The sequence below is a fragment of the Podarcis melisellensis genome (assembly GCF_964234715.1).
Source record: "Podarcis melisellensis genome assembly, chromosome: 1".
In the NCBI taxonomy this organism is placed as follows: Eukaryota; Metazoa; Chordata; class Lepidosauria; order Squamata; family Lacertidae; genus Podarcis; species Podarcis melisellensis.
In genome coordinates, this window is record NC_138528.1 from 43,130,393 (window position 1) to 43,149,790 (window position 19,398).

Below are 19,398 nucleotides of genomic sequence, written 5' to 3' on the forward strand. Positions count from 1 at the left end.
CAAAAAGTGGTACCCACATTTTTAACATCTGGGGGGGGGAGGTGCCTGTTCTTCATACCCTTGAGTACCTGCAGGAAAAAAGCATTGCTGGTAGCGCTGGAGACAGCAACAGTTCCCTATGTCATGCCCACACAGGAACACCGCCTCACTGTTTGTTGTTAACAGGTTTTATAGCTTCACAGACCTGCACTGTATGTTTGACCAAAGCTGGCAATGGGACAAAACAAATGTGACTGTACATCAGGAGCATGGTTAATGTAGTGCCCTCCAGATGTTGTTGGACTGGGCTTATGGGAGTTGTTATCTGAACTGGAGGGTGCTATGACAGCTACCCTTGCCATTCACGATAGAAAACAATAATTCTATCATATCACTTTCAAACAATAGTTTTTAAAAGGATTAAGATTCTCTCTACAGTTCAGTGTGCAGGTGTGTGTGTTTTTTTAAAAAAAATAGGCATACAAAAGTACTAAGTCAAATTAAAAGGATCCAAGATCCAAACCCCCCATTATCCTGTGTGGAAGAACACAGCTACAAATTGCATCTTATTAGATAAACAGCAAAAGATAATAGTGTTAGATGGGAGGAGTATTTCCTTCTGCTAACTGAGCACACAAAGCCAAATCCAGATTCAGAGGGCTATATCAGGGAGAACAATTAAGTTCCTCTAGAAATGCACATAACTGCAAGCCTTGAAGGATTTTGTTGAACGCTTATTTATTTTTTGTTGAACTGTCACTTCAAAATGTAGCTCATTTATAGTCTTCCTTCTTCTGTATCCTTGGTTTGTAAGACAGTTTTGTTGATAATGAGCAGTTCCCAGAGTCTATCATACCGTTGCTGGACAGATGGAGTTTATTGCTTTCCCATTTGTGCAGTTGATTGAAGTCTTGCTTCAATTAGAAGAGAGAGAAAAAGGTGGGGAGGCGGAAGGGACCAGTTTAATGCCAAGTGCTGGGAGTTGTTTTGTTCCCATGAGGCTCAGAAAGAGTATCTTTAGGCTCTTTGGAGGGCTGTAGCTGGTGATGATGATAGGTAAAGGTAAAGGGACCCCTGACCATTAGGTCCAGTCGTGACCGACTCTGGGGTTGCGGCGCTCATCTCGCTTTATTGGCTGAGGGAGCCGGCATACAGCTTCCGGGTCATGTGGCCAGCATGACTAAGCCGCTTCTGGCAAACCAGAGCAGTGCACAGAAATGCTGTTTACCTTCCCGCCGGAGCGGTACCTATTTATCTATTTGCACTTTGACGTGCTTTTGAACTGCTAGGTTGGCAGGAGCAGGGACCGAGCAAAGGGAGCTCACCCCGTGGCGGGGATTCAAACCGCCGACCTTCTGATTGGCAAGTCCTAGGCTCTGTGGTTTAACCCACAGTGCCACCCGCGTCCCTCTGGTGATGATGATAACCATCTTCAAAACTCTTGGGCCATAGGGAATGCCCTCTAAATGGGACAAAATGTTCCCACATGCCCAAGCAGGTGTCGCCCAGCCAAGAAGTTCTTTTAGAGTTTTTGGTTTGCTTACAGCCTCTAGCATTTTGAAGAATTAGTCATTGCATATCAATGTTCTGAAGCCAAGATTATGTGAAATGTATTACTTGTTGGATGCAACTCTCCTAAAGATTTATGGCATAAAAAAAATTGAGTCACTTTATGTTAAATCCATGAGAGTGTATTTGGCTTGTGTGTTCATATCTGCTTTATCTCCCTTCTGCAACAGGTGGCTGAGCTACAGGAAGATGACGTTTCCACAGAAGTTGTCCCTGTCCCCTCCTTTTCCCAGGCTTTTCCAGGATTAAAGCACTCTACCAATTATAGTGCTCGGGTCCAGTGCACTAATGAACTGGGCAGCTCCCCTTTTACAGACTGGGTCTATTTTCAGACCATGGGATTAGGTAAGAACATGGTTTCATGGAAATAGTGAAACATTTTTCCATTAAGCTATGCAGTTCTAGGGCAGAAAACCATTGAACAGCTTGACCGCATCTCCCATTGTAGTAACTAAATACAAGGACCATATAATTCACATGGCTGATTCAAACAACCAGCCATCAGCTTCAATTTTTTGCCATTGTTGTGCCTTAGACTGTAGTTTACTCATGGCAAATCATGTGAGGGTGTTCCTAGTTCATGCAGATATAAAGGTGATGCTGGAGTTTCCCAGTATTCACAGCTTATTCCAGGAGAGAAAAAAAATCTTAGATGTTCCAGGACCTCAAGAGTCCCTTTGGTGAATTTGCAAGGGAACTAGCAAATGAAATAGCTTTTTGCCCTAAGGCTGTTCCATACCTCTCTGTCCCTGAGAGTTCTCTCTCTCTCTCTCTCTCTCTCTCTCTCTCTCTCTCTAACAACAGAATATATGTTGTGATTTTCTTTCCATTACAGCACCAAACAGTACTCCACAAAACGTACACATTATCCAAAGAGATTCTTGTCTGATTTTGGAATGGGAAACAATGGCTACAGAAATGCATAGGGAAAATGCCCTCGGATACAGGTTGGAGTGGAGTCAAGATAACATCACTCAGGTAACAGACTGAGCAGCATAAACATTGCCTTGGTGGATCACAGCATGGTCCAAATTCTGTTCTAACCGGAGCCAGCCAAACGTCTCTGGGATCTCACAAGCAGGTCATGATAATGAGGACCATCCGTTGTTGTTTGTCCTAGTCATTTGATATACTCAAGCTGTGAGTAAATGCACATTTGAAACACACTCTTTCTATCAAAGAATTCTGGACACTGTAGTTTACCCCTCACAGAATTGCAATTCCCAGCAGCCCTTAACAAACTACAGTACCCAGAATTCTTTGCGGGAAAGAATGTGCTTTGAATAGGCTTTAAAGGCAGCACTTTTTTTCAGCCGGAATGTGCCCGTGAGTACCAGTGCCATTATAAGAGAACAAAGAAGGTGTTCATGGTAAGTTATGGCACCTCTTTTTCTAGAAAAACAGCACAGTTTAAAGGTATAGTACATACATATCTTCAGATGCCTGAAAAGAGAAGTTTCATTCTGCTATGTTGGCTCATGGCAGTGATAGACTTATCCTCCACAAATGGGTCTAATCCTTTGAAGAAGCCATCAAAGCTAGTGGTTGTCACCACATCTTGTGGCACCAAATCCCACAAGTTCATTAATGCAAATTATGCAAAAGGACTTTCTTTGATCTGAGCCTACTGCCAATGTTTTTACACATGAGGCTTAAATGGATTTCTGCTTGTATCCCTCCGTAATGAGAAAGGAATACCTATATCAGTTAGAATAGACTTTTGACTACGTTTTTTCATAGTATGCAACAGCTAACAATGGTTCCGTCACTTGTGTCAGGAACAGTAGAACACGATGCTTCTCTGTCTTGTCATGTGTAAAAATCGTGTTAGGCAGAGCAACTTGGATAGTAGATTCATCAGGAGGAAGCTGATAAAGGCTAATCATACATTCTGGATCAATAAAATTCATCATATTCTGTTTGTCACAGACTATTCCTTGTTCCAGATTTGCCAGGCAATATCTTGAGCTGTATCTCAAGTTACAGTGGTACCTCGGGTTAAGTACTTAATTCGTTCCGGAGGTCCGTTCTTAACCTGAAACGGTTCTTAACTTGAAGCACCACTTTAGCTAATGGGGGCCTCCTGCTGCCTCCTGCTGCCACCAGAGCACGATTTCTGTTCTTATCCTGAAGCAAAGATCTTAACCTGAAGCACTATTTCTGGCTTAGCGAAGTCTGTAACCTGAAGCATATGTAACCTGAAGCGTATGTAACCCGAGGTACCACTGTACCATCAACTATAAAAGTAAATTATAAAATTAATTCAGAGTGAGAAATTTAGTGCTTAGGGACAGTTCTAGACCAGGGGTAGTCAACCTGGCATCCTCCAGGTATTGTTGGATTCCAGTTCCCATCATCCCTGACCATTGCCCATGCTAGCTGGGGCTGATGGGAGTTGTAGTCCAGCAACACCCTCTGGCATTTCCTCCCCTTAGATATTTGACTGGCTCCGTTTCTGTTATCTTTTCATGGCCTACTGAAAACCTTCCTCTTTCAACAAGCATTTTAAGTTGAGATCTTTCCCAGACTGCATCTGTGTTGGAATGGTTTTAAAGATGTTGTTATTGTCGTTATCACTTCTTGTTTGCTGCCCTGGACTCCTTTGGGAAGAAGAGTGGAATACAGAAAAGTAATGAATAATAAATATCATTACAGCACCATATTAGCTGCCTGTGTTCTAGACTGACAGCTTGGAAATGAATCCTAAAAAGCCACGCGCAAGTCTTAGGAATGGGTTTGTGTCAAACTGGAAGGTGGTAACATATGTTATCCGCAGTCTGTTCTGGGTTTGATTTTGTGCAACATGCTCATTAAGGAGTGGAGAATTTCCTCCCCACCCCTCTCCTAATGCGGCTGTCACAGAGTTTGTAGGCACTACAATATGACAAAGAAAAAAAGAGAGAGAGCGATTACAATCCCACATCTCTTCAAGTATTTATTGTACCTCTGCAGCTAAGCTTGCATTGATTATTAGGAATTTTAATAAAAGTAAAATAAAAAAAAGCAATGCAGGCACAATATATTAGTATACAGTGGTACCTCGGGTTACATACGCTCCAGGTTACATACGCTTCAGGTTACAGACTCTGCTAACCCAGAAATAGTGCTTCAGGTTAAGAACTTTGCTTCAGGATGAGAACAGAAATTGTGCTTCGGCGACGTGGCAGCAGCAGGAGGCCCCATTAGCTAAAGTGGTGCTTCAGGTTAAGAACAGTTTCAGGTTAAGTACGGACCTCCGGAACGAATTAAGTACTTAACCAGAGGTACCACTATAATCGGTTTTGGGAAATCTCAGGGTTCAGAAAATTGTGGAGTTGCCTAAAAGTATACCTGCATTCAGGGAGCCTTACAGCTTCCTTGTGTGGTATTGTAAGCAAGTGCCAGATGAGTGCTGATCACCAATGGGTTTTTGTTTGCTTGCTTGCTTCAGGGGGAAATGATTGTACAGGAGACGAGAGCCAACCTCACTATGTGGAATCCCTTAAGAGATCTTACCATCAGGGTGTGTGTACTCAACTCGGCAGGCTGCGGGCCTTGGAGTGAACCCTTGCTGCTTACAGCTGAAGATTTAATAGGTGAGTTGCATGTGCTGTAAGCTTCTTCTTTTACAACTGCATCTTCTCCTCAAGGAAAATATTACGTCACTGTTAGTACTGTGCTTGCAATGAGCTGCTGGTTGCCACCGTGTTTTTCTATCTCTGCTCTTCCCAGCACTTACAACTGCATGTGTTGCATTTTTAAACGGAATGAGACCGAAGCGGAAAAACGTGGAGCAATCTAGCAAAAGCAAAGCGAAACAAACTCAGCTGCAACTGAGTTGAAAAAATATGTGCATGTGCGTTGAAAAATCTAGTTCTCATAATCCTTACAGGTTTCTCTACACCTGGGTTTTGTGTTAATTTCTGTACACTGAAGGTTCTGTTTGTGGATTGTGGGGGATTTGACTGTGAACAATAAAGTGTGTATATATGGATGGATGTACATTCCCAGTGCTTTTTTTTCTTAAAAAATGTTTAGGGGTACTCTCACTTTGACTCAAGAAAATCACCATTTTATAGTTCAAATCTGGAAAATAAATACAGTAAAAGGACAAAAGGACAAAGATTAAAAAATGTTTAGGGGTATGCGTACCCCTGCGTACCCCCCCCCCAAAAAAAAGCACTGTACATGCCTATACAGAAGTGCTTTGTGTGTAATAATTCCATAAGGTGTGAAGCAGGCCAAAGCTCTTTGAAAACATAGGAAATGGGTCTTACTTACACCAGTCCATTTAGCTCAGTGTTGTTGACACTGATTGTCAATGGCTCTTAAAAGGTTTCTGAAAGGATTATCTCCCAGCCCTACCTGGAGATTCTGGGAGTGAACCTGGAGTCTTGTGCAAACAAAGTGTGTTCCCTACCACCGGGCACTCCAAATCTGCAACTCTTAATCCTGTGCATGACGGTTTCCGATTCCCTACTTATCTGTGCACTGTGCATGGATGGCACATTCAGCAGTGAGGAAGGAGCTTGGGAAATCTTGTACCACATTGCACTTTCCCCCCCTCTCAAGGTTCACTGTGCTGCTTCCTCCCCCATCCCTACCCAAAATTGTTGTTCCTTTTTTCCTCACAGACCTTTAAATACATAGACACCCCTCAGGGTGTTTTTTTTTTAGTCTTAAAACCACCCTTTCTTCCTTTGCTAATTATGGTTCTTCTTCATAGCAGAGAGCGAAACAATACAAATAAACATATTCCACAGGTTCGAAAATGTGACTGATGTCAAAACAGGGCTGAGAAATTGTAGATGAAGGCAACAATCTTATACAAAGTTAGGCGCTCTCAAGTCCAATTATTTCAGTGGACTTAAAACACATTCTCTCTCCCTCTCCCTCAGCCTGAGGCTTGTTTGTGTCCCAACCACAGCCACACCTAACACAGTATGTTGCTGAGCTTATAAACGCTTGAAAATAAAGCTTCATTACGGAAATGCTGACACACCAAAACTATAGATCTGTAAAAATAATGAAACTTTGTTCTACGCTTGAGCCTGGTGGAAAATAAAAATTGCTTACTTTCTAGAATTAACTAGCTGGTACTGAATAGGCATTTCCAGTTCCCACTGCGTGTGAAATATCTGGGGCAGCTTGTTAGCATACGGGTGGGGAAGCTTATAAAAAGATTTAATGGTGCTGTTTGAGGAAACCAAATGCATTCTTATTTGAAGCACCCTCAGCCTACACCCTCAGCCTTGCGCCCTGTTCCTTCAGGGCTGTGGGAAGGGTCTAGTAGGCTCTTTCTGTTGCTCTCATCAGTGTCAGCAACAGAAAACAACTGGGTGTATGTGTGGCACAGGAGGGGCAAGGTATATTTTTAGGTGGGTGAGTTGTGTCCCACATGTTAAGATCTCTGAAAGAAAAATAACAGTATATTTATGCAATGGGGAGGCAAATGGGGGCAGCTCCCTGTTCATGGGGCACTTGTCTCCCCTGCCCCCTTCTAGTGCCACCTGTGGCTATCACTACTACTGGCACTGTACTATTGTGTCATTTACTTGATGCCAATCATGTTCTTAATGCATCAGAAGGGCCTTTTTCTGAATGGCGATGTGCCCAGTCTGTTTGAAGGCACTGCATTTGGCTGCCTTTGTCCCGTCCCAGTTGAAGGAGTGTGCTGTGATTTCCACAGGAACACTGGAGACATTTTAACTTTGGAAGAAGAATAAATAGGGAGCTTTCATGCCTGCCCCCTAGCAATAGCCACCAAGAACATGGGGTAGAGATGTGGGTTCTCACAACGCAACAGCCCCAATCCACATGGGAATACTCCCAAAGGTGATGACAAGCGCCTGGCCCTCAGGTGCTTCTGTAAGTGATGCTAAGTGCAAGTTTTTGTATCTAATTCGGACTTTAAACCAACACACAAAACTTGTGGGTTTAAAGTGGCATGTAACGTGTGAAGTAAACATTTTTAATGTAGGATGATGCAGTCTGGAAACGGAGAGCTTTTTTGGGTTAAGTTCAATATTGAGCTAGTGGACATTTTCCTGTTGTTTGTGCTGGTCCCGGGGGGAAGGTACTGGTACCGTAGTCCGAGTTCACAAGATGAGAGGCGAGGTCCGAAACAGGGAGCCGGGCAGGGAACAGGAATGCTGGAAGGTCAGAAGCAGGAGGCCGGGCAGGGAACAGGAACGCTGGAAGGTCAGGAGCAGGAGGCCGGGCAGGGAACAGGAACACTGGAAGGTCTGAAGCCAACAACGACGTTGCTCCCACAACCTGGGACCGGGCTGACTGACCTTTATCTTCTTCTAAGGCCAGGGGCGGCCCCGGCCCCCAGGAGCCCCGCCTCCCCTGGCCTTAATCCCAGGCCATCACATTGTTCTTTTTAACAAGCATGGTTTCAGGGTAAGGGCTAGAGACTTCCTCCCTCCCTATATAGCAGACCAGAGAATGAAGACCATTTGTTCCTGGTGCCAGCACCACAGGTGCATTCCTGATGGCGAACCTCCCACTTTTGCCAAAACGAAACAAAAAAATCAGAAATACTGATTTCTCCTCCTGGTGTTGTGGGTGTGTACCTTTCACAGTAATGATGTTGCTTGTCTGCTTCTTCGTTGCTGAGATAGAATTCCACCTTACTCCAGCATTTCCTGGTGAAAAATGCTGCCCGTCTGTACTAGTCCCACAATTTAAATTTTTAAAATAAAAACCACTGTCTGTATTTTAAGTGCAATTTTATTATGTGTTCTTCGTTTGTGGTGTGCAAGTGTGGTCAATCTCTCTCAATTGCCATCTGTTGGTTGCACAGTCTTAAATGTTCTTGGGATCAATTGCAGCATATTTTGCAAGGTTTGGAGGGGGGGAGAAGGGGGCTGACCAAAGACCACCCAGCAGTAATATACCACCCACTCCTAGCTTTTCTAGAGTGATTCTGGAGGTGAAAGTTGCTGGAATTTAAAGGGCACAAAATCAGATGTGTAAGTGGAAAGGGAATAGATTGCAGCAAATCAAGCGAGAATAGAGTACAGCCCAAATGTTCTGGTATCAACATGAAGGTGTACAAAATAGAAAGGTGAATAGAAGCATCTCTTATGAGAAAAGCATTGGGTGGAGAAGAGTGAGGCTGAATATAGCTAGGAACAGTATTAAGGATATGGACATCTGAGTGGAATGGTGTCAGGTATCCATGCATCTGAGGAGGCTAAATGGATTTTCCTGTCTACAGATACAGTTTTAGTAAGATTGTATATTTGCCAATAAAAATGGACTGGCAAAGAACAAGCATTGCTCAGTTTTTCCTCATCATCACATGTCTAGGGCTTTTATAGCTTTAGTCTAAATTGGGATGCTTACAAATTGGCGGATTTCATAATCTAATTTCCCCACTTTCTTTATGCTGATATTCAGAAGGCCTCTGGGGATGTTATCTTGCACAGCCTTAGGGTAAGGGAGGGGGGACAAATAAGTTATATTACAGCACTCCAAAATATCTGCATAATACTGTGTGCCACTACCGAAAAACACTCCATACACAAAAGATCAGGGGGGAAGTTTCCCTCTCTTTTGCTGATACAACACATTTTAACAGGAAATTTCCTATGCCCTGGGCAGCTCGCATGCAGATTATTCCTACTACAAGTTCCTTGTTCTGCTAAGATTTCCTTGTTCTCTTCAATAGCTAAAGCCCAATCCTAAAAGGCTGCTGCAATTGCATCTGGGATTGAAAGCAAGTTCAGTAGCGACTACCTGAGTGCTGCTTTCACAGACCACAGTAGACGCTTCCAAAAAAACTGTGCAATCCCTGCACCCTCCATCCCTACACTCATGTAAATTCTGTCATTCTTGCTTTTATATTTTGCTGGAATTTTGTAGCAACCTTATCCTGGCCCAGCAAGGATAAGGTAAACTCTTCATCAGATTCTGTTGAGGCTTTGGGCAACGAGTTTCAGCTCTTAGTTATTTTTATTTATTTACTAAGTGTATATCCTGCCCTTCCTCACAAAGGAGCCCATTGATCTTCAGAATATGCTCACCAAACCTGGAATTTGTAGTTAGGTTTTGAAGATGGTTGGTGGCTGCCACTCAAATGCTGGGATGTCCTGTCACAACAAGGTACACTCTATTGCTGTAATATCTTTTTCAGGTTCTTTGGGACATGGCAGATGTGTCTGCTTCTGATGTTTGAGTACTTACACTGTGGAACATGCCCATTTTAAGATGGATTACTTTGAGTTGCAATTTTCTAAATGTGATTTCCTACTGTCTCACTGAGGATTTCTTTTGTACACAGGAGGACAGAGACAACCTCCCTATGGCACATCCTGGGTCCCTGTAGTATTAGGCATTCTTACTGCACTCGTCACAGCAGTTGCCTTGGCACTGATCCTGCTGCGGAAAAGAAGAAAAGAAACTCGCTTTGGGCAAGTTCTTGTCATCATCATCTCTTAATCTGGATGCATTAATGCAACCACATTGCATCACAGGGTTGCCCATAACTATGTAGCAACCCAGGTTGGATTGAGGGAAACCTCTCCTATTTACAAAGTGGAGCTGGCTTTTAGAGCAGGAAAACTGAACAGGGCAAGAAGGAAGTGCCGTGGCCTGTGGCAGTGGCTAGCACAAGGATAGGGAGCCTGCAGTCCTCCCCATGTTGTTGGTCTCCAAATCCCATCAGTCCCAGCCAGCATGGCCAGTTGTCAAGGATGATGGGCATTGCAGTCTAGCAACATCTGGAGGGACATGGCTACCCATCATTGGCCTGATAATGCATCACAGCTGGCCAATATAGCTTGCTCTGCTCTGATCATGCTACAGTAGAGAGAGGAGGAATAAGGGGAAGAGAGGGAGCTGTATTGGCATCCTGGACAAGAACGAGCAGCATTGTGGGTGCTTCAGTAGGCCCAGTGTTTCTTGCTGTAGCTCAGTGGTAGAACACCACGCAAAGGAATACAGAGAGATAAAGAAACACAGCTCACAGAACTCTGTATGCAATTATAATTCAGTGGTAGAGCATCTGTTTTGCATGCAAGCTCAATCTCCAGCATCTTCAGACCTGGCTGGGAAGTCTCCAGTCCAGGCTACCTCAACCTCGGCCCTCCAGATGTTTTGAGACTACAATTCCCATCATCCCTGACCACTGGTCCTGCTAGCTAGGGATCATGGGAGTTGTAGGCCAAAAACATCTGGAGGGCCGCGGTTGAGGAAGCCTGCTCCAGTCTGAAACCATGAAGAGGTGCTGTCAGTTAGTCATTGTAGACAATACTGAGTACAGTGTACCAATGCCCTGGTATTCAGTATAAAGCAGCTTCCTTTATTGCTGGGATGGATACTGTTCCAGTGCTCCTCTTCATTCCTGAAGCCTTTGGAAAACCTGAGGCTGGAAGGGCCTGCCCAGGGAGCTCAGACCTTTTGCACAGCATCACTAAGGTGAAATGGTTGGAAATTCAGAGAGTTTCTAAGCTGTTGTATATGTATGTGGAACAACAATGCACCTTTGTAGCACTCCAGTGATAGTTTGGTAATGAGATTTTCATTTTGCTTCTTTTTGCTTCTTTTAGTCATGCCTTTGGCAGTGTGGTGGGAGGGGATCCAGTCGTCCATTTCAGAGCGGTGAGATCTTTCAACAGAGAAGGCCCAGAGCTTATTGAGGCAACATGTAGGTAAAATGTTCTGAGTGATTCTTTACTACAGATCCCATTGATCCGATGAGTTTCCAAGGCTCTCAGGGCAAACTGCTATTTTCTCCCCTGCTACTCCATGCAAAATTTTCTCATTATTTCTGTCAGACACTAAACGTTCCTCATGCAGGCACTAAGAAAGGAACACAGTGATCTCACTGACAGACTTTGACAAAAGACTCATCTTGACTCAGATGTAACTTTGAAATCCACCAAGATACTATAGTCAAAATCCCCTATCTAACTCTGCAATTTGTATATTGACTTCTTCAGCAAGCAAATCATACATTGCTGGATTGAGATGGAGGCAAGGGAATATTTTCCTTCTCTAGCCTAATCCGAACTATGGTTTAGAAACAAAATGACAATCCTATGCACATTAACTAGGGAGTAAGCCCTATTGACCAAAATGGGCCTTACTTCCAAGTAAGTGTGGCTAGGATTGAGTTTCATGTCTCATTGATTTCAGTGCGGCTAACCTCCAAATAAACACGCATATAATTGTGGCCCTAGATTTCACAAATTGTTTAAGTTATCAAGATGTACTGTACTGCAATAATAAGAAGCCTTGTCTCTCATAAGTTTCCCAACATCCAAGATAAATGGGGGCAACTGCTTTAATTACCATGCTCTGTTGCATATAGGACTGGCTTCAAGGACCATCAACTTTTTAGTTTTGGTAGCCATGTTGTGAAATACCTTATATGAGTAAGCTTCCGAGGTCTTTTACCACTTTTTGGAGACTGATTAACATTTCTTATTCATACAGACATTTACTTAATGTTACTTGAGTTTATCTTGGTTTGGTTGCTGCTGATATAGCATTTAAAGTGTATTAACTGGTTTTATTTTTTGTTAGCAACTTAGACATCCCTTAGACATGACCTAGATATGGAATTTAAACCTGAAGTGTACAAAATAGCCTTTATAATATACCTCAAGTGGAAGTTCAGATAGTCCACAACTTCAAAGATCTAATGGCTTCCAAACAGCTGTGATTTATCATCCGCAGTTTGCTTCTCAAATGGCCGTCTGTCAAACAGACTGGTGCAAGTCTGATTCGTTTTTGCTGCTTAAACTTTTTCTTATTTCCTGTTAGCTGTTTAAGAGAAATTCTCTGAAACTTCAGCACTGGGCGGTGGTGCAAAGCAAGGAAATAAATCTGGAAGTTTGAAGCATCTCGTATTTCATAAGATTAGAAAAGGGAATTGCTGTCGCAGCAATCGTGAACATACAAGTAGCCCAGAGGCGGGAAACCAGATGTTAACTGGACTTCAGCTTTCATTATTACTGACCTGTAGTCCTGTTGGCTGAGGCTGGTGGGAATTTGAGTCCAACAACATATGGAGGACCACAGGTTCCCCATCCCAGTACCAGAAAGGAACATCCTCTCTTAGTAGAAAGGATGAGCATCTTTCAAAGTCGGTGTCTTACTCAACACCATCTGGAAACCTCATGATTCTAGGGAATAGCAACAGTTAGGTTTACTGAGATTCTGTGCTTACATGCCCCTTTTTCTATCTCTCTTGTTTCTCCAGTGGACAGTATAGGTATCAGTGATGACTTGAAGACCAAACTGAAAGATGTCCTGATCCAGGAGCAACAGTTTACTCTAGGAAGAATGCTAGGCAAAGGTGAGTGTGAACCAGAGCCTGGACCAGGGTTGGGGAACTCGTGGCCATCCATATATTGTTGTACTCCCAACTTTCATCAGTCCTAGCAGGCTTGACCAATGGGCCTTGGATGATGGAAGGTGTAGTCCAACAACCTCTGGAGGACCACATTTTCTGCACCCTTGCATTATTGGGATTAATCCCAATGTGGCTAGAAGCTGTCTTTTATCTGGGTCTTAACAATAATTCTGTATATCCTTTAGTCTGCCCAATAAAAGCAGTGTAGAGCTATGGTTGGCAGTTTGAGGTACCCTGGGAACTTGAGAAGTCAAATAAGGGAAGAGATTCCGCAAAGGAAAAGGTAGAGAGTACTTTGTAAAATATATGGAAAAGAAGGAGATGAACGGGAGGTAAACAGAGAGCAGAAAGGCTGTTAGGGGAAAAGGGGAAAGCAATAAGAGCCAGGGTTAAACTTCTAACTTCCATTGATTTTGGCTGACTTTGGTTGAATTATGCCCTAAGTTCCCGCTGGCTCTTAATTGTCTATATTTCCAGAAGAGAGAGAGAGAGAGAGAGAGAGAGAGAGAGAGAGAGAGAGAGAGAGAGAGAGAGAGAGAGAGAAAGAAAGAAAGAAAGAAAGAAAGAAAGAAAGAAAGAAAGAAAGAAAGAAAGAAAGAAAGAATTGAATTTCAGTGTGATATTGCCCACTTACCTCTTTGAAAATCATTCCAGCAGGTTTTCATTGGAAGAGACCCTCTACCTAACCACTCCATCCTTAATGGCCCCTTGGATTAAAAATCAGTTGCATTATGCTTAAGGTTACCTTGTTCTCTTCTTGTGATCCTTATTAGGGGAATTTGGGTCTGTAAGAGAGGGTCAGTTGAAGCTGCCTGATGGCTCTCTCCAGAAGGTTGCGGTGAAAATGCTCAAAGGTGAGTAATATCTAGGGTCCCTGAAATGTTCCCAGTGCGTCATTGTCACTACACATCTTACTATGCCTGTGATCCTTGGAAGGGTCCATAGTTTAGTGGTAGAGCATGTGTTTTGCATACAAAAGGTGCCGGATTCAATTTTTATCTTATTTTAATATTTATCAAATTCATATACCTCCCTTCATCCAAGGATCACAGAGTAGATTACAATATTAAACCGCAGAAATACATACCAAAATAACAAACAACACAATAACAATAACCCAATCCACAGAATCTCCAGGCAAAATGCTGCCTGCCCCCAAGAATCCTAGAAAATGTGGTTCATTTAGGGGCTCCTAACAATTCTCCATTCCCTTAATGAACTACATTTCCTAGGATTCTTTGCAGGTACCGTATAAGTCATGACTCTTAAAGTGGAATACGAATGTTTTAAATGTATCTTGTGGATGTGGCTACAGTTTTTTTAAAAAATGGTATTCTATATAAATATTTTATATAGTCTTGTAAACCCAGTTAGAGCTCTTTTGTTCTACTACATTATATGAATCTTGTTAAATACCGTATTTTTCGCCCTATAAGACGCACTTTTTCCCCTCAAAAAATGAAGGGGAAATGTGTGTGCGTCTTATGGGGAGAATGCAGGCTCCTTGGCTTCAGCGATAGCAACGCAAAGCCTCCAAAGCCTGCGCTCCGGAGGCTTCGCGTTGCTTCCGCTGAAGCCAGGAGAGTGTGTTCTTTGAGGCTGGCGGTGGGGAAAGCAGTGCTTCCCCCATCGCCCGCCCCAGAGGATGGGGGGCAGCAGGAAGGCGCGCGACACCTTCCCGCTACTCTCCAACCCAGCTTCGAGGCTGGCGGTGGGGAAAGCAGTTGCGTGCCTTCCCGCTACTCTCCAACCCAGCTTCGAGGCTGGCGGTGGGGAAAGCAGCGCTTCCCCCAGAGGATGGGGGGCAGCAGGAAGGCGCGCGACGCCTTCCCGCTACTCTCCAAGCCTCCTGTGGGCTTTTGCGGGAGATGGGGGAATTCCCCCACCTCCCGCAAAAGCAGGCAAAAGCCGCGCGCTCTTTAAAGGGGCTCCGCGGCTTCTGCTGGCTTTTCTACGAGGGGGGGGGAATTCCCCCACCTCCTAGAAAAGCCCGCAGGAGCCGCGAACCCTATAAGCCCGACTCTTGGGGGCTTTTCCTAGAGGAGGGAGAAGGGACTGACTGGCTGTTTCAGCCCCTTCTACCTCCTGGTCGAAAAGCCCGCAGGAGTCACGCTGGGCTCCTGTGGGCTTTTGTGGGAGGTGGGAGAATTCCGCCACCTCCCACAAAAGCAGGGAGAAGGTCTTGGAGTAGCGCACAGGCTGCGTGCAGCCTGTCCACTGCTCCCAGAACTGTGGGGGGGGGGATAATATTTTTTTACTTGATTTCCCCCCCCCTGAAAACTAGGTGCGTCCTATGGGCCGGTGCGTCCTATAGGGCGGAAAATACGGTATATAAAATGTGTCTGTATGCTTCTCAGTGGAAACGTTTAATGAAGGGTATCCAATGCTTCTAGGAGCTCTAACTTTTCTGCTTGTTTCCTTGGAAGTTACCGCCACCTAGTTCAAAAGGAAACCTCAGCATTCTTTTCTTTTATTGTAGCGGATATCTTCACCTCCAATGACATTGAGGAATTCCTGAGGGAAGCTGCCTGCATGAAAGAGTTTGACCATCCGCACGTTACTAAACTGATTGGTGAGCTCTTTTGCATCTCGTATTTAGCACCCAAAGCGTATTTCACAGCTCCTGTGCACAACAGCTCCTGACAATGCCATCCTGGCCACTTACCAGCAGCAAGGGCAGCGGGGCATGGGCACACTGCCCTTGCACCACCCCAGTTAGCAACAGTCATGCAAGTGGCGGGATAGTGGCTCTGTGGCACCACCCCACCATGCTAGCCATTCCTACCAGTGCTAAACTGGGAGACGGCAGCAGTAAAGTCATGTACTGCCCTGTTTTGATACAGTATAAATTCTCTGAGAACTTACATGCTCTCACATTCCAAATGCTCGTAACAGTATAGTGGTACCTTGGGTTAAGTACTTACTTCATTCCGGAGGTCTGTTCTTAACATGAAACTGTTCTTAACCTGAAGCACCACTTTAGCTAATGGGGCCTCCTGCTGCCGCCGCACCGCTGAAGCACAATTTCTGTTCTCATCCTGAAGCAAAGTTCTTAACCTGAGGTACTATTTCTGGGTTAGCGGAGTCTGTAACCTGAAGCGTATGTAACCCGAGGTACCACTGTACACTGCTTCTCTTCTCTGACACTCATTTCGCCAACAAATCAACATTATATATCAGACAATTACATTCACTGCACTGTAGACAGAGATGCATTAGGTGAGCAGGTTAAGAAATGGGACCTCGGAGCACACACTATCCTGTTGCATTAAATGGGAAGTTCCTGGGTTCAAGGGAAGGAAGAAAAAGTCCATTTTTGGATTTATACTATATGGCACTGTGAAGTGCAGAGCTTTTTCTGACAACAACTTAGAGGAGAATGGTTAACATCTGGAAACGCGTTAATGCTTACACATTCTTGTGTAGTAAATAAAAATAGATATCACTGAACACAGGGGCTGGATCAGACCAAAGGTTTAGGCATTCAGCCCTCCAGAAAAAATAGCAATGCATTTTTATCAGATTATGAACAAAGGAGTACAATCCGGTGCCCTCCAGATGTTTTGGACTGAAACTTGCACCAGCCCCACTTAGTAGGCCAATGGTCAGGGATGATAGAAGCTGTAGTCCAAAACATCTGGAAGGCAATAGGTTTGGGCAGGTGATCAGGGATGACTATACTTGCTAGTTGCTCTTTTCTTCTCTCATATCAGGAGTCAGCTTGCGCAATCGACCTAAAGGCCGGCTTCCAATCCCAATGGTTATCCTGCCGTTCATGAAGCATGGAGACCTTCACTCTTTTCTACTGATGTCCCGGATTGGAGAAAACCCTTTTGTAAGATTCTCTCTCATACCAGATCTCTCACAGAAGAATTAATTGGAAGGTCACATGTCTTTATTTGTTGAATGTACACTATGCATCTTCTTGTATTGGGGCAGACCTCTTATACTCTGCATTAAGTTCAGGCATTCTACTTATTGCTGTCAGTTGAAGACAAATTACAAGCTTTATTCATTGCTCAGCATATAAACATGTAAAGCTCATCCAGGGCACCTCCAGACATGTGTGTGTGTGTGTGTTTGCAGTTGTGTGCTGCAACATTTATTAAATGCAATGGATGCAGTAACAGTGCATTAGTTGTGGCCTTATACTAGGCAGTCCGTACACCATTCTGCTTTATTAGTTCTGTGTTGATTTCCCAAAGTTTTTTGCACTATTGTTGGGAACTACAGCGCAACAAAAGCAGGTTGATTAAATCACCAGAACATTTGTGATATAAGAAGTTACAGGATTTCAGCAGGAAGGTATATGAACTGCACTGACTGGAAACGAAACAGAATGCCTGCCCTGAAACCTTTGCAGGGGCAAACGGTATTGAGTGTGGGATCCCATGCAATTAGCACAAACCCATGATGAGCACAAATAATCACGCTTGCACAATAAAAGGATGCCCAGAGGGGCATGTAGTCAGATTGGAGCTAGCCACTAAGATTGTTTAAATTATATAGTCCTGTGGAGTTCCATTTTTCCTAACCCAGTTTCTCATACAACGTTTGCAACACATTTAACTGAAACACTTATTTGATGTGTCTAGATCCAGCCTGGCTCTTCTAATCAGAGTTTGTCATCTCTGGAGTTGATAACAAATGGGAAAATGCCTGAACATAGCATGGCGAAACATTTGCAGTTTGTCCAATAATTGGACGTTTAATAACTGTTCTTCTTTTCTGCAGAACCTGCCTCTTCAGACACTCTTGAAGTTTATGATTGACATTGCTAGTGGCATGGAGTACCTGAGCTCCAAAAACTTCATCCACAGAGACCTTGCTGCTCGGAATTGCATGTAAGTCCACAAAGTCCTTATTGGTTAACTGAAACATTTGCAGAGATTAAGAGAAACAGAAAAGGTCAGTTGGGAAAGCCCAAGGCTCCCCAGGTGTGGCTGCAGCTGACTTAAGTCCATGAAGGAAAGGTCATGGAGAGCCTTTGTGAACAATGAAACAATTCATTGATTGCTTAGCTCTTGCAGGAGATCCAAACAACATTGCCTGCTGCTAATGCATCCATTGCAGGAAAGTTGCAATTTCCCAAAATTCGGACTAGTATTTTGAGTTGACAAGGAAAATGTGATTTGCCTCCCTTCCAACGCCACATGAGTGCTCTGAAAACGATTGGGTGGGGAACTTTTGGCTGTCTATATACGTCAAAGTGCAAGTAGATAAATAGGTACCTCTCCAGTGGGAAGGTAAACGGTGTTTCCATGTGCTGCTCTGTTTCGTCAGAAGCGGTTTAGTCATGCTGGCAACATGAACCGGAAGCTTTACGCCAACTCCCTTGGCCAATAAAGCGAGATGAGCGTCACAACCTCAGAGTCGGTCATGACTGGACCTAATGGTCAGGGGTCCCTTTACCCTTTACCTTATATTACTTGACTCTGGCCCACATCATCCCTGAGCACTGGCCATGCTGGCTGAGGCTGATAGGAGTTGGAGTCCAATATCATCTGAAAGGCCACAGACTTCCCTTCCCTGCGCTAATATCATGGATGCATCTTTCACACTTCTCCATGGCATGAGCCTCACACCTTCCCAACTCCCCAGCCTGAACCTGTGCCATTTTGTCATGTTTTTTCCTAATATATTCCCTGTGGGTGTGTACTCTCCTGTTGAAGTTCTTAGATGTGACTAACCAAAAAGACAAGCAGCAAGCTCATATTACCCATCTCTTAGACTGCCCACCATTTCAGAAAGGTGGTGACATTGACTCAGAAAGACAAGGCAAGGAGAAATGTTTCAACAAAGGAAAATGTGGGAAGGCTTGCAGGAGAGGATAATTTTTATTTTTTTAAAGAAAGATACATAAAGGAAAAAGCTATTCCCCCCCCGCCTCAAATTTTATTTATTGTTTATTTTATTTAGCAAATGTATATACCTCTCAATCAAAAGAAAAATCTCTCTTAAGTGGCAAACAGTTTTCAAAAGTGTAACACAATATAAAATTCAAAACATGTGTAGAATTCAGAATCACGCTGTGACAAATGTTCCCTCTGCACAAGCATTTTAGTTTGCTAGATGGAAGAATCCCCCTCCCCTGAATGTTGTTCTGGGGACGGGATTCTCATGACCTCCCCCCCAAGACTTATTTTTTCAGGGAGCCCTGTTGCATAAGCGGAAATCCTTGCACAGGGCTCCACTGATAGGGCTTGTCAAGTGAATCCCATCCTTTATTTTTACTGAGACGAGGCAGATCAAAATCAAACAGAGCCATGAAAGTGTCAGAAGCAAGTCTGGAAGACCATAAGGAGGAGTTGTGTTTGGCTGTTCCTAAGCAGAAACCCTCTTCTCTCTCCTATCCCATGAATTGGATATTATGGTACAGATATTAGTATGCATATAGCACTTCATCTTTTTCTTTTTTTTTAAATCTCTTTTGCAACATTGTCTGGAGAGGTGTTTAGAAAATTTAGACCAGTCAGATAAGTGGAGCAACTGGAAAAATCTAT

At 43.8% G+C, this 19,398-nt stretch overlaps 1 protein-coding gene across 2 annotated transcripts in view; it reads left to right on the forward strand.

The window, feature by feature from the left end:
* Nucleotides 1–19,398, forward strand: part of TYRO3 (TYRO3 protein tyrosine kinase) — a 64,525-nt gene that overhangs the window by 37,387 nt on the left and 7,740 nt on the right. For both annotated transcript variants that reach the window (XM_081931708.1, XM_081931709.1), the window contains exons 7-16: nt 1,719–1,893; nt 2,384–2,526; nt 4,979–5,123; nt 9,818–9,947; nt 11,085–11,182; nt 12,743–12,838; nt 13,669–13,749; nt 15,375–15,467; nt 16,609–16,730; nt 17,630–17,739. In XM_081931708.1, coding sequence (XP_081787834.1) covers nt 1,719–1,893; nt 2,384–2,526; nt 4,979–5,123; nt 9,818–9,947; nt 11,085–11,182; nt 12,743–12,838; nt 13,669–13,749; nt 15,375–15,467; nt 16,609–16,730; nt 17,630–17,739 — 1,193 coding nt within the window. The remainder of the gene's footprint in view (nt 1–1,718; nt 1,894–2,383; nt 2,527–4,978; nt 5,124–9,817; nt 9,948–11,084; nt 11,183–12,742; nt 12,839–13,668; nt 13,750–15,374; nt 15,468–16,608; nt 16,731–17,629; nt 17,740–19,398) is intronic.